The sequence below is a fragment of the Vidua chalybeata genome, chromosome 1, assembly GCF_026979565.1.
Source record: "Vidua chalybeata isolate OUT-0048 chromosome 1, bVidCha1 merged haplotype, whole genome shotgun sequence".
Classification (NCBI taxonomy): domain Eukaryota; kingdom Metazoa; phylum Chordata; class Aves; order Passeriformes; family Viduidae; genus Vidua; species Vidua chalybeata.
Genome location: NC_071530.1, coordinates 58999293 through 59013851, shown reverse-complemented (window position 1 = coordinate 59013851; position 14559 = coordinate 58999293). Strand labels below are relative to the sequence as shown.

The following is a 14559-nucleotide window of genomic DNA, read 5'->3' as shown; positions in this document are numbered from 1 at the left end:
GTAGTAGAATGGAGAAGATTAGGAAGAAATTGTCCTTTTTGAGGATGAGGCAAGGGAACAGGTTGAGCAGAGAAGTTGTAGATGCCCCATCCCTACCAATGTTCAAGACCAGGTTGGATGGGGCTCTGAGCAACGTGGTCTAGTGAAAGGTGTCCCTGCCTGTGGCAGGGGGTTTGGAAATAGATAGGCTTTAAGGTCCATTCCAACCAAAACCATTCTGTGATTCTATGATACAGACCAAGTAACCTTCTCAGAAAAAATCTCACATATTCCCAGCTGAAATTGGCACACGACTGCCTGTATCTGGGATAACATCTCAGATGTCCAAGCACTTGAGCCTGCCCCAGCTGCTTAGCTCTCAAATAGAGTTTTTGAGGGTATTCCTAGAATCATATAGGTTGGAAAAGACCTTAATGTGTGCACTGAGAGTTGTCACTGGTGTCTGTCGGTCAGAGACAACTCTTCATCTTATGTTAATTCATGTGCACAGACTGTAATGATCAGCAGAAAGGCCAGACCACGTCCGGTTTCCAAAGACAGTATGGAAAACACAGCGTGCAGGACGTTAATGTAAAATCCCGACTGTACTGAAATCACGAACAGCACAGAAACACTTCTACATAAACACACAATCACTCGTGAGCTCCCCTTGCTCTCTCTCGGCTCCCCGAGGGATTGGGGTACCGTGTCCTGGCACCGCCTCTCCTCCCCACTGGCTCCGTGGGCTGCCCCGGCGGAGTGTGGGCGGCCAGGCCGTGCCCGCCTCGGCGGCCGCTCCCGCTCCGCCCCTGCTTTGCGACTGGAGCGGCCGGGGCGGCGGGCACGGCCGGCGGGCTGAGTGCGAGCGCCGCCGCGGGACCCCTGCGGGTCGCCGGGACCACCTCTGCCGGGCGGGGACAGGGCTCCGAGCCCCACGGGCGGCGGCGGCTCTGGGGGTAGCACCGGGTGTACGGGCCACAGGGGCTCCCGCGGTCCTGCGCGCCCCGCCCGGGCTGGGAGCGGGAGGAATCTCGCCCGTTCCCAGCTGTCCTTCAGAACTAGACAGAGCCCGCGGCCGCCGATCCAGCTCCCTCCTATCTTTAGTCCCGGCCCTAGGCCCGCCGGGACAGCGGAAAACGCTCAGCCCACCCTGGCCAGGGAGAACTTCCCGGGACACCGCGCTCCGGCGGACAAGTGGTCGGGGCGCAGAACGGGGAACCGGCCCGGCGGTGCCGGCGCGATGCGGGAGCATTGCCTCGGACTAAAGGGGCGGCGTGAGGGGTCTTGGCTTTAACCTGAGATCACAGTCTTGGCTCTTTGCAGAGTCAGCAGAGTGGAGAGTTGGCAAAGCACTGAAGGAGACAGAAGAAAGAAAGAAAGAAAGGGTAAACTTATGTTCATGGGTAACTCCAAAGTTCATAGTTGACAGTTTATAACTCTGTTACATTAAATGAGATTTTTACTGAGATCATCTCATCAATGATAATTGCTTAATGTAATTGCAGAAGTGGCAGAACTTGCAGACGAAAAGATATCTTTCCACTCACATGGCCACATTTTCAAATTATCAAGACTTTGGCTTTAAATATTGAACATTGAACAGGAGTAACAACTAGTTGCTCATTTGTTTGAGTGTTATCATACTTAGTGTGCCAGAAATGTTTTCTTATTAACAAGATTATATAAAAATTGAACATCCTTCTGAATAACATAGGGAGAAGCCAAAATACTTCTGCATGTGGGAGTAATTATCTTTAGCCAAATTCTTCATCAAGTGGGAAAACAGCATGTAATTGAGCCAATCAATTCCTAGTTTTTAGGAAAAAAGGTATAATGGATCACTTCAGATCATGTCCTTTTGGTTCTCTTTGCTTTTGTAGGGCATGGAGGGTCAGGAACTGCCTTATGTGCTAGTTGACTCTATAGGAGGGAGACTTGGAGTATATGAAGATCATCTCAGATTTCTGAAGAAACGTTTTCATCTCATCACCATGGAAGATTATCTTGAAAACAAGACATTTCTCAGCAAAAATATCAGAGCGATCTATATGTGGTATCACAAACCAGCTATTAATGAAGAGCTGCTCTAGAGCTTGCCTAACTTGAAGGTAGTTGCAAGTGCTGGAGTGGGAACAGATCACTTGGATCTGAAACTCCTCTTCAGCTATGGTGTGAAGGTGTCCAATACTCCATTTATTGTTTCCACTGACACTGCAGACATGGGGATGGCTTTGTTGCTGGCCTCTTCCAGGAGACTTGTGGAAGGTAATAACTTAAATGGTCTTAGTCTTTTCATAGAAAAGATGATTTCAAAATATGCAGAAAATGTGTGCTGATGCAAATGTAAGCCTAACACTAGAAATACGGGAAACTGGGGAAAAGAAAGAAGTTAAGACAGATCTGTCTTGTTGACAATAATTGGCATCCTATTTCCAAATTGGCATATTGTCAAGGTAGAGTTGTTCCTTCTTTGGACAGCTCTAAATTCAGGCCTCTTCTCCCTCAGCCCACAGCCACTTATTCATTTTACTCATTCATTGCAGTCTTGCTTTTCAAGTTGAAATAAAAGGGGATGAAAAGAATACATTTTCAAGGAGGTTTGAAGTCTATCTTTGCCAAGCTACCATGTATCTGAGTCATTATGAACAAGCTGTCCAGAAATCTAGCCACCATGCTCTGTTTTTCTTTTTCCTGCCAACCTTGGTGTATCTGCAAGGAGGCTGGGAACCAGATGGCCTTTACTGCTGATTTGGCCTTACCTTCCTTGCTTCCTTTCTTGCCAAAGAGAGGCTGGGTATGTTTCTCTCCTAAGCAAGAAATCAGTGTCGGCAGTCCTGTGTACAGTGCAGCATTACTCACTTCTTGTCCAGAAACACAATGACAATACATTACTGCTCCTGTGCTTCTGCCTAGTCCTACAATAAAAAGTGTGTGTGTGGGGGGGGAAGTAACCAGATGCTGGAATATCCCTTAGATTACATAATTCTTCTTCTGCTCTTCCAAGGCCATGAGATGGCAGTCTCCCCTGACACAGAGTATTTCCCTGCTGACTGGCTGGGGGTTGAGGTTTCTGGAGCAACCCTGGGGATCCTGGGAATGGGCAAAATTGGTTACAAAGTGGCTGAAAGAGCCAAAGCCTTTGAAATGAAGATTTTGTACCACAACAGAAATCAGAGGTAAAGCTTGTTGCAGTTCCAAGGCAACTGTATTTTGTTATTTGTATCTGTTTTATCTTTTATTTATCTGTTATTTGTACTTTTCACTGTGCTTTTACTTTTTACAGTGCTCTTTATTTTAAGTGGAAAAGTACATACACTTGTTCCAAGATGATAATTAATTTCCCAGTTTATACAGAAAGAAAGTAAGGAAGGAATGGGAGAGATATATACCTCACTGTTCTCCCCATTAGTTGGGGCTGCTGACTTCTTCCTGCCATGGTGGTGACATTGCAATGGAAAGGAGAAAACTGGGAGTACTTAACTCCTGTGATTTAGGTGAGGCAAGGATTCAGGCAGAGGTATCTCACCCTTCCAAAGCCACGTGACAATAAAGGGCCAGACTTGGCAGTCTGCTGTCTTTTAGATGAGGTGTATGTGCCCTGTGCCCCTGTGCTCCCATCAGGCCCATTCCATTCTTTTCTTCTGTGGGAATTTGACGAGAGCCAGCCAACCTCGTCCTATACAGATCAAGTGCACCAGCAGGTCCTGCAGCGTGTGGTTTCAGTGAATCAGCACTGATGCACAGCACAATCAGGCTGTTGCTGACATAGATTTGGGAAGATTTAATCCCTGCCCTGTCTTGTGTGTTTCCTCAGTAATTTTCACATGGCTTACTTGAATTACTTAATTTTCACAAGACATCAGTCTTGCTTTTGGGTAGGAAAAGTATCCCCATCATTAGCAGAAATTATCATTTATTCAGTGCATTTATGTGATACTAATTTCTTACTGTCCATCCCCACAGTACTGCACATTTGTGTACAGTTCACTTGGTATTGTGGGAAATAGCTTGATTTTTACTGAGTTTCAGACAAACAGCTAACTGTTTCTTGCTACACAGCAAAGAAAACAATAAAGAAACTTTTTCTCTACTGGTGATTTGATATTTCCCTTGTTTCTTGCTACTGCAGTTTAATTTTGGGATTTTCCCTTCAGAAAAAAGGAAGAAGAAAGTGCTGTTGGAGCTGTTTACTGTAAGAAGGTAGATAATTTGCTCCAGCAGTAAGATTTTGTGTTATTGGCTATGAACCTAACTCCACCGACACACAAACTGATTGGGAAGAGTGAGCTGGAGCTGATGAAACCCACTGCTACTCTTATTAATATCAGCAGAGGTAAGGTGCAGAATAAACAAAACTGCATGAAAGTTTGGTGGCATGACAAGTCCTGGGAAAACCTCTAATATAGTCTGTCCCTCTGAATTTTTCCGTAAATTTTCTGATTATTTAGACACTCATGGTCATATCTCAGTAAAATATTTAACTGTTCCCATAATAATGAGAAAGTAGGTCTCTGAAATGTTAGTGACCTTGGAGTGTTAAAAGCTCATGTGTATTTATATATCGCCTTTTATTTATTAAATGCAGTGTTGTTGCTCATTCACATGAGGGTGGCACAGTCTACTCTGATGCCTGGTGCTCTATTTCATGCTGCTAGTTCCCTGATGCACATACCCAGGCTTCCCACTCCCACTTTACCACACCCCACTGCTGCTTCTGCACTGTGACTATGGCCTGCCCTTCTGTTTGCCTGACCACTGTGCCCAAAAGAATACTGAGAGGACAGAAAGGAACATGAAAATAAACATATCCTTCTTTACTGTAACCCAGGTCTGGTAGTGGATCAGGATGCTTTGGTGGAAGCCCTTCAAAACAAAGTTATTAAGGCAGCTGCTCTGGATGTGACATATCCTGAACCTTTGCCAAGGTAGGACATGTATTTAAGTTAAAAATAAAAGGGTGTATGTGTGATGTTCGAACTAGGGTGTATGTGTGAGTAAAGTTTTGTGAGCATGTGAGAAGTTGCATAATTTTGTTAGTAGGAGTACATGAAGTATGTGCACTAGTCCTGCTGAAATCATGTCCCCAATCCTGTTCCAGCCAAATAAAATTCACACTCACTCATTTGGAGGACTTGTTGCATAAAACCCCAAGCTAGGGGCTTTATATAAAACCAAGCTAGGCAGCACTTTGAACTCCTCTGAATATACGTGGGTCATGCAATTAGGGTTTGTTTTATTTTTAATTATTATTTTCCCTGGTGGCCTGCAATACTGATGAAATACTGATGAATGTGCTGTGAGTGACTAGTTCAGCATTTCTTTTCCTCTCCCAGGGATCACCCCCTGTTAAAGCTGAAGAATGTTATAATAACTCCTCACATTGGAAGTGCCACCAAGAAGACACGCTGGGTTATGATGGAGGAAATGGCAGAAAGCATAGAGGCAGGCCTGGCGGGTCTTCTTATCCCTCGTGAGGTGCTGCCCTAAAGCAGCTTGCATGTAGGATTAATGCCATCAGTGCAGAAACAGTAATTTGATCACTTTTCCTGTAATTATGTTGTGTAATTTTGTGTTACGCAGATAAAATATATAAAGCACAGGTTCAATTTATTTAAATATCCAGCAGTGGTTCTGTGTGGAAAACTTCAGTGTTTTGTCTTGATCTTCAATGGGAAAACTCCAGAGCACACAGTCTTGCTTCAGTGTAATTTACTTTCCTCGCATGCCCTTACAGCTGTCCGCCGATGCAGCAGCGAATTGATGGACACGTAAATCGTATCTTAGAGGGACCGCCCGGCACAGCCGCAAGCTCAGCTGGCGTGTCGGAGCGGCTCCTGCCGCCGCTCCAGCAGCAATCCCGACCCTTGGGTGCGTGCTCCCGCCGCGGGCCGGAGCGCCAGGGTCTGAATGTGTGCGAGCCCTGCCCAGCCTGAGGGCGGCTCGGCCTCTCTCCCTCCTTCCCTCTCTCATTCCTTCCCTCGCCGGGACCGGCCGGGATACCTCCAGCCGCCGGCCCGGGCCTCCGTGCCGACAGGGGGAGCCGCAGCCGGAGCCTGAGCCGCAGCCGGAGCTGAGGTGGGAGTTTCCCGGGTCGGGCCGGGCCGGGCCGGGGGCCAGGGCAGCAATGTGGGGTGCCCGGGTGGCCGCGGTGCCGCGGTGGTACCGGGCCCTGCGCAGCTCCGCAGGGCTGGGCGGCCCCGGGAACCTGCTGCGGAAAATGCTCCGCAAGAATAAGTAGGTGTGGGGCCGGCGGGAGTGGGGGCATCCCGGAGTGCTGGGGTGGGTTGTGGGCGCTGGGACAAGAGGAGTAAGGGGGGCTGTGGGGCTCGGGCGCTCCCGCGGCCGCGGTACCGCGAAAGAGAGAGAGACACCGACCCCGAGGCGCCGATCTGAGCTGGTCGGCAGCGGCTGAACGTGTACCCAGGTGGCCAAGAAAGCCAATGGCCCTGGCCTCTGTCAGCAATAGTGTGTCCTACAGGACCGGATCCCTGATTGTCCCTCTGTGCTCTGGCCTCGGTGAGGCCACACCTCGAGTAGCTGTGTCTTTCCTCTGTACAGGAAAGACATTGAGGTGCTGGAGCATATCCAGTGAAGGGCAGCGGCGAAGGGTCTGGAGCACAAGTCCTGTGAGGAGCAGCTGAGGGAGCTGGGGGTGTTCAGTCTGGAGAAAAAGAGACTCGGGGGGGACCTTATCACTCTCTACAACTGCCTGAAAGGAGGGTGTAGCCAGGTGGGGGGTCGGTCTCTTCTCCCAGGAAACAAGTGACAAGACAAGAGGAAATGGCCTCAAGTTGCACTAAGGGACATTTCAATTGTATATTGGGAGAAATTTCTTCACTGAAAGGGAAGAATGGTCAAGCAATAGAATAGAATCCCTAGGAAAGTGGTGTCATCACTGACTCTGTTAAGTGTTTAGAAAACGTGTAGAAGTGGTGCTTAGAAACATGGTTTAGTGCTGGAATTGGCAGTGCTGGGTTAACAGTGGGACTTGATGTTAGCCCTATTTTCAAACCTTAATGATTCTCTGAATCTAAAGAAACCTGTGAGCTATTCTTTTCCACTCCCTTCTCATCTATGTGCAGCTTTAGCTGTGGATGGGAAGCATTGTTCCCCGCACCCCAGCTGTGAGGAGAGGTACTTGCATGAAAACCTGGTTGTTGTGGTGTTCTTTCAGGCAGGTGGAATATTAATTACACAGGGAATCCTTATTTCTCTGAGCTACTGAAAGATAAGGCTGATTTCCTTTCTTTTTCCCAAAAGAAAGAAGTTCTGGTATGACAGCCCTACCCTGGGATCACAAAAGGTAAGTGCAAGCTCTGAATGCAATATGTTTATTTTTGCCAGGAGGAACAGACTTGTGTTTCTGCCATTGATTCGAACTTTGAAGCATTTTCTGATGGAGAAATAGCAGGATGTTGTGAACAAACAGTAGGACTCCAGTCTGACCGTGACAGGATTGCCATTTGGTTTCCCATGGCTGTTTCCTCTTCTGTACTGATTTTTCATCCATGCAAACATCAGTGCTGTCTTGCACACTCCTGAGTACTGATCCAGATTAAAATTTCTATGAGCTTAGTTTAATGAAAATTTTTTTTAATGTTTGTTTTTTCAAACAAGCAAAGCTTTTTAGTCAGTGCATGCTGTATTTGAGAAAGCAGATTTTTGGAGCTTCATAACTTGCTACAAAATACAAAAAGAACTTTAGAAACTTTGACTGTAGTACAAGAATGTCAAAGATTTTGTGAACAGAAATATTCCTTAATGAAACACTTGATACATAGGACCTATATAAAGCCATCACAGCTGCAATAATGAAATAAGAATGCACGTAGTAAAATGCATGAAACTGTATATACAAGTGTGCGTAACTACTGTTTAATGTGTTGTTTGTTTCTTTTTATAGTTGTATAAAACAACCAAGTTGGACTTTTTAATGAAAAATGAGCTTACAAAAACAAGGAAAGAAGACAACGTGCGCTGCAGAGTCTTGAATGGTCTTATTCATAAAGCTGTGTTAGAGATGGCAACTACCTGTGAAGTCAGTCAAGAATTTTATGATCTCAAGCTGGAAATCTGCAAGGCAAGTGCCAAAGCTGCAGCTTGTGCTGAGCCACTCTGATTAGGTTGTGAGGTTGGCATGGATGTGCCAAAGGAGCTCCCCTGGGTGTTGTGATGTGTGCAAGATGAATTTTACTGCATTGCTTCTGATGTGGCAGAGTGCAGCAAGATCAGGCACTGGAGTACACACGAGCAGAGCTTTGCCACTGTAGTACCTGGCTTAGGAGACCTTTGCCACTCTAATGCAAATGCAACTCAGGCCAATTAAATGGCAATTCTCCTGTCCTGCTACTCAGACATAAACTCTTTGTCTTGCCCCTTCAGAAGGAGGAGCTTGGTTTTACCAACATAAGTGTATCTTTCCAACAGTCTAGTCTGTTCTTCATGCAGCTGTGTGACAGTTGTCATCTGCTTGTGTCACTCCCAGCAAGTGCCAATAACACTGCCAATGTTACTGGCAGAAGACTAAAGTGATGCATGAGATTAGGTGAAAAAAAAGGGCAAGCCTAAGAAAATGTCATTGTCAAGCCAGATCTGAGAAAGAATTGAGATTTGTACATAATTGTATCTAGTGGTGTCATAAATTGTGGATTTGAAAGGGATGTTAGAGTTCTGATATGGGAACTAAGTCAGTCTCTGCATTCTTGTTTGTTGTCTGCAGTTTTTATCTTCTACATTTGCTGTTCTGTAAAGATTAAATTATACCAGTGTTTGGCTTAAAAGCTTGGTGGACTTTGCTTTGATATTAGAAGCATGGAAAATGGTACCTCATAGCTGCATCTATGACAAAAGGGTTGTCATTCATGACTAAAATAGATGTTTTGCCAGCTGAATTCATTCTGTTGTCAGGCAAGTGTTCAAAACTACATGGGCAAGATGAGTGTTTTGGCTGTATATGTGCAGTATCCTTCACAGAGTATTTCTGTCTCTCTAGGGCTTTGAGGATTGCTTGTCTCAGATCACATGTCTGCATGTAAAAATGCTGGCTGGTGTGGGCAAGACAGTTCTTTCAGGAGGCATTGCTGTAAATTAAATGACTTAAAATGTCAGAGAGGGAAAGAAACAGACTTCTTCCCAATACAGTACAGATTTCACAGCTGCACAGTGTTTGTGCTGCACAGGGACATGGCTGGGCGTAGATCAATCCTGATTTACTCATGAACTGATTCTGGTCTGATATCATCACTTCTGTTATCAAAAGACATTTTCTAGTAGGCTTTCTGCAATCCATCACAGACTTTGTTGTATATGAGGTATGTGTGTATATATATGTATAATTTTAAAGACAGATTTGCCTTTTCTATAGGTGTCCCTGTCATCCAACTTTTCAGTGTGCCGTGTGTACTGGAATCCTGCTTCCACTATGGAGAAGGAAAGTTATGTTGAAAGTGTGCTGAGAAAGAGCGCTCCACGTGTACGGTACTGCTGTGGGATACGCACCTTCCTACCTCCAGAGCCATTTCTTAAGTACTTCTGACAGTCTAGACCTGACCTATTGGGATGCTTTAGGTTTTTAGATACGTGGAGTAGAGCATCTCCTGTGATGAGCCTCACAGGGAAGGGTGGCTGTGTCAGACCAGCTGTGTGATGTTTTGTTGGAGCATAGCTGGCTTTTTTTGGCTTCTGTGCTTTCCCAGGACAGGAGTGGGCCAAGCAGAAAGCAAGAGGAATGTGGGTGAGGTCTCACTCCAGTGTCCTGATGGTGGTGGCTGGACAGGCTGTGTGGGACAGTAGTCCAGGACGGGATGCTGTACACAGGGCTGACAGCTGCAAGGATCTCCTTGCAGATTCACTGAGAAGTTCTGATTGCTAGGGATGATTTGTGTTTCAGAAGGGATGACTGTTATTACAGAAATTCTTCACAATACTGATACCAAAAAAAAACCCAAATTGAGAATGCTATACCATGTATTGTGATGCTTTTCCCCATTTTTCCAACACAGAGTCCAGTGATTTTTCATGGTATCATTGACATTTTTGTTTCTCCCCCCTTTCCTTGGCCTTCCCTCTATCCAGCCAGTCTGTTGGAAGTTCAGGACTTCACCCATGTGGCAGGTGGCGTAGAAGCATACTTGTAAAACCATTTCCTTTCCCTGTTTCCCTAAGCTGTGTAATTCCTGCTCCATCACAATGCTCTCTTCTACTCCACAGCTTCCACTCTTTAAGAGGGAAAGTTGCTGTCTGGAAAGAAGAGAAGGGGACCCCTGTCAATCCTTCCTGCAGCTAGCATGTAGGATAAGTTGTCTTGCCCTGCTCTGAGGGCTGTATCCCCCACTGCTCTTATCCCTACAGAGATAAGGATAAGCATACCAAATGAAGTGGGGAAAGACCTGTGCCAGCCTATGTATACAGATACAGACAAACCTACTATCATCAATACTCAGCTGGACCTGCAGCCAGTAGTTTTGGTATGCCATGCATTTGAAGTTGGAGCTCTGCAGTGATATATTGCTTAGCAACAACCTGAATAGCTCCTCATCAGACTGAAAGTTTTGCAAGCCATATCTTTAAATGTGCAGTACTGCTGGATTTAATTTAACACCTTTTACTTGTCCTGGAGATGATATACTGATACTCATGCTGGTGAATGCTGTGTTTTTGCCAGGTATCTTCTGAAGAGTCAGCAGATTGTAGGAAATGTACCCCCAGTAGTATTTATAAAAGACAAAGGAGCTGCAGCTGTAAAAGAGGTAAATCTAATCTTTGACTCAATGTACAAATATAGTGACTTAAGAAAAAGCTGATAATTTAGTTGCTCTACCAATTTACTTTAAAAATCAGTCTTTCTCTATGGTTGCAAAGATCATTTTAACAAATAATCTTGAGTAAGATTGATGCCTGTATAATATGTAGAAGAATTGTAGGCAGTATCATTAGACCAGTGAAGAAATTTTAAAGAATTAAATTACCATTTTAAGGAATAATATAGGGTTACCTGGTGCATATGATTATGGAAACTAGGTTGGAGGAGCTGTTTTCCACATTTTAAATGTTATGTGCTTTTAAGATTCAATTGAATAACCAGTGGGTTTTTTTAATTGTTATTTTTCCCCCATATCTTTTTCCATCTGTGAATTCTTAAAATGTTTGTGGGAAGTACAAATCTTTGCATAGGGGATATAGGCTTATTCATACTACTTTTTTTTACTTAACTTTTAAAATTGTCTTTACTATTTCATGTTTTCTGTCAAGGTGTTGATAGTTTTAACTAGTTGACATATTACAAGAATACTAATGTTTCCTAGGAATTTGTTGTCACTGGGATTGTGAAGTGAGATCTCTAAAATAGTGAGATTTCCAGAAAAGAAAGATGACACCAATGAGTAGAATTTTATGAGAAATGTCTCCTCAAGCTGTTGATGTGAACAGAAGTGGAAAAGAACAGGTTCATGTTTCTGTGTCCTGAAGTGCCTTATTATTTATAATAGTGTTACTGCTACAGCCAATTACTGTTAGACCCTTATGGGCTCCTGCAGTGTGCATGAGCAGAGCTGGAAGGGATAAAAAGAATTTCAGATTCTCTAGAAATGCAATGAACTGCTTGAACTTTCTGTGATCAGAAAAGTTCTGAGTTTCACTTCACAGAAGACAAGTAAAAACCCTCTTTATATAACTTCTGTCAGGGAATGACACTGGGGAGCAGATGGATCATTTTCTCCCATTTCACAGTTCATCAGATTTATGTCAATCACAGATTCAAATAACACACTGAACTTGGTTTTTAAGTATTGTAAGTAAAGGGAAAAATATCCAATTAAACTTCTAGAATAATACAATGGATTAGAAGGGGATTAATGTAAAGAAAAGCTGAAATGAAATTTCAAACAAGAGAAAATTTTTACAATTACATATAGTCTGTAAGCACAGCATATTATAATGCATTAATAATTTGTAGCACTTACTGGTTAGATGGCATGCTAAAAGGGATTTGGGAACTCCATAGTTGCCTAAAAGAGAAATGCAAACTTGCAGAAAGGGAGAAGAGGTGAAAAAAATATCAGGATGTTATGAAAAAGGATTGTTATGAAAAAGGATTTGCAAGACTGAGGTAAGAAGAAATAAACCAAAAAATATATATGTCAGACAATCCCTAGCCAAATGCTCATAATGCACATAAGGCAAAAAAGTTTGTAGGAATCTCTGGATCTGCTATTTGACAAAAACATCCCAGGCAAGAAGTACAAGCAATTCCATGTAAAATAAGGAAAAGGCTGTTTTAAAGAGGTTTTGCTAAATATTCCAAACATAGAAAAGATCATATTTGCTGTTTGATACTTGTCTGTTTCTTGTGTAGATGGGAACAAAGTAGATTTAAACAGGATCCTTAATAAGTGTGGCCTTCGTGTGTTTACAGGTCGAGAACTTACTGGCAATTGCTGATTTTGGACCTCCAGAAGAAGAAGAAACATCTCAAAATGATTCAAGGTGGGTCTTTTTGGTTCAGAATTGTACAAGTGTCCGTTTTCATCTTTGCTGGCCAGCTTAAATTGGGTATTGTTTGACATAAGAGAAAGTGTATTTTACTTAGGTGTGTACATTGTTACTTGCAGACCTGATATTTGTTCTGGTATTAATATCTTAGTTTTTATGAGTGAAATATATGTAGAACTTCTAAGATACCAAGACTTGATGTATTGATGATAATCAAAATTTTAAAAATGCTCAGCAGCAGTAATATTTGTTTTTTGCTGGTAATTGTCTCATGAGGATGAAAATGGCATTTACCAGTACTGCTCTACTTGTCCACTTTTTTTCTGATATAAGATACATGGATTGCAAGTTTACTGACAAATCTCCCTAAATTAATTTGACATTCTTCTGTGAAGGAATTTTAACCATTGAGAGATAGGGCTGCACAACCTATTGGAATAGTGGTTCTGTGGACTGGATGCTCTCAAAGCCAACAGCTTTTGTACCTGTGTGCTGTAGTCTGTTGGTAGAAATGTCTTCTGTGCCTCAGCATCTCACAGGATGGTCCATAAGGTGTGAATCAGAAATTGCGTCTTGTGGGAAGTCATTCCTGTGACAGATTCCCCAAAGGGCACCTAACGGCTTCCTCTGTGTCTTGAAGAAATAGTCAAGTCCAGCATAAGGTGTCACATTGCTCTGATGTGTTTTAGACAGAGGCTGCTGCTTCTTGCTTCTTGGAAGAGCTGGGAAAAGTCTTGAATTCCTTGGGGCTCCCAGATACAGTGCTCACCCCTAGGTGAGCATTTTTTCCCAGAGACAGACAGTTTCATCTGGCATGTTGTTTTATTGGCTTTCTCCCATTAAATCTGTTGACACAGACTGTCCTTGGACACATGATATGGTGGTATCTCTTCCTTTGTAACATAGGGAACACAGGGCATTAATAAAGTTAAACTGAAAAGTCCAATTTATTACTGTGTTACTCAAGTTTTCAGAAATAGAAATATATTTGGGGAAAAAACCCAAGCCAATACTTGTTTTCCTTCCCACAGTAAACTCTTCCCTTCAACAACTCAATCTTCATATTCACCCATGCAGCCTAATCTGTTTGGTGTTGATCATGAACTGCTGAATAAACAGATAATGGACTATAAAAAAATGAAAGTGTCAAGACATATAGAAAACATTGCCTGGACAGAGAAGCAGCAGCAGCAGCTTTCTAAGATTCAAAAGAAAATTAAAAAGAAAAAAGCAAAGAATCCTCCTGACGATGATGACATTACACCACAGAAACACTTACTGGACAGATACGAAGCTGATTACTGGGACGATAACACTGAATCCGCCTCAGACTATGAGCTACGCGATGAGTTACTGGAAGAGGCAAATGGATTGGAGGTGGATGATGACAAAACTCTAACTCAGCCTACTGGTAAAAGGACATGAAGTGAAAAAGCTACTCCCTTTGAAATGAAGGCTGCCAATAACAAAAAAAACCTGCCATAGCTACTGAAAGCTGTACATGTTTACCACTTCCTCATTCAAACTAATAGTTTGCCACATGTGAGCAGGTTTGCTAGCACAAAGTATGTAAGAAAAACTGCCATTACTGACATTCTGTTAAGCAGCTTTCAAGCTGCTGCAGCTGGGGGACTTTCAACCAGAGAGCAGTTTTGTAGCAGTAAAATATATCTATTGGAGCACTGTGTTAAAACTTCTTGCAGTTATGTTGATTAATCACTTCCAATAAAATTATGGTTTCTATATTGCAATATTTATTTTTTTTTTTTAGTGACCTGCACAAAAGTTGCCTCTAAGTGATGGTGCCTGTTACTCTGATATAAGGAAGGAAGAGGGAAGCAAAATAATGACAGTGGTCAACTTCATCACACAGAGACGAGGACAGGGTCTTCTCTAGAGGACTATCTAATGGGGGAACACTTTCTACAAAAACATCCCAATGATGGCCAATAAAGTTACAACCCTGAAAGAAAAGAAATTTATAGTTGGGGAACTGCATCAGAAAAAAAACTGAGAACTGCTCATCCATTGGGTAAAGTCAGGCAAAACATTGTGACTTAGAAAATGTATTAACAGCTTAAAAAGCAGAGA

The 14559-nt window shown here is 43.2% G+C and overlaps 1 protein-coding gene and 1 pseudogene across 2 annotated transcripts; both read left to right on the top strand.

Moving 5' to 3' along the window:
- The first annotated feature begins 958 nt into the window (after positions 1-958).
- Positions 959-5589, top strand: LOC128798528 (probable 2-ketogluconate reductase; annotated as a pseudogene).
- Positions 5590-6062: 473 nt separating this feature from the next.
- RBFA (ribosome binding factor A) lies at positions 6063-14219 on the top strand. Of its 2 annotated transcripts, none has more exons than XM_053962153.1 (7): positions 6063-6213; positions 7240-7282; positions 7883-8059; positions 9344-9456; positions 10643-10727; positions 12392-12462; positions 13500-14219. In XM_053962153.1, the coding sequence occupies exons 1-7, from the start codon at positions 6104-6106 to the stop codon at positions 13891-13893; spliced, it is 993 nt and encodes a 330-aa protein (XP_053818128.1). In that variant the 5' UTR covers positions 6063-6103; the 3' UTR covers positions 13894-14219. The 2 variants fall into 2 exon arrangements, with proteins under 2 accessions (XP_053818128.1, XP_053818118.1); XM_053962143.1 differs by having other exon boundaries at positions 9344-9504.
- The last annotated feature ends 340 nt before the right edge of the window (positions 14220-14559 follow it).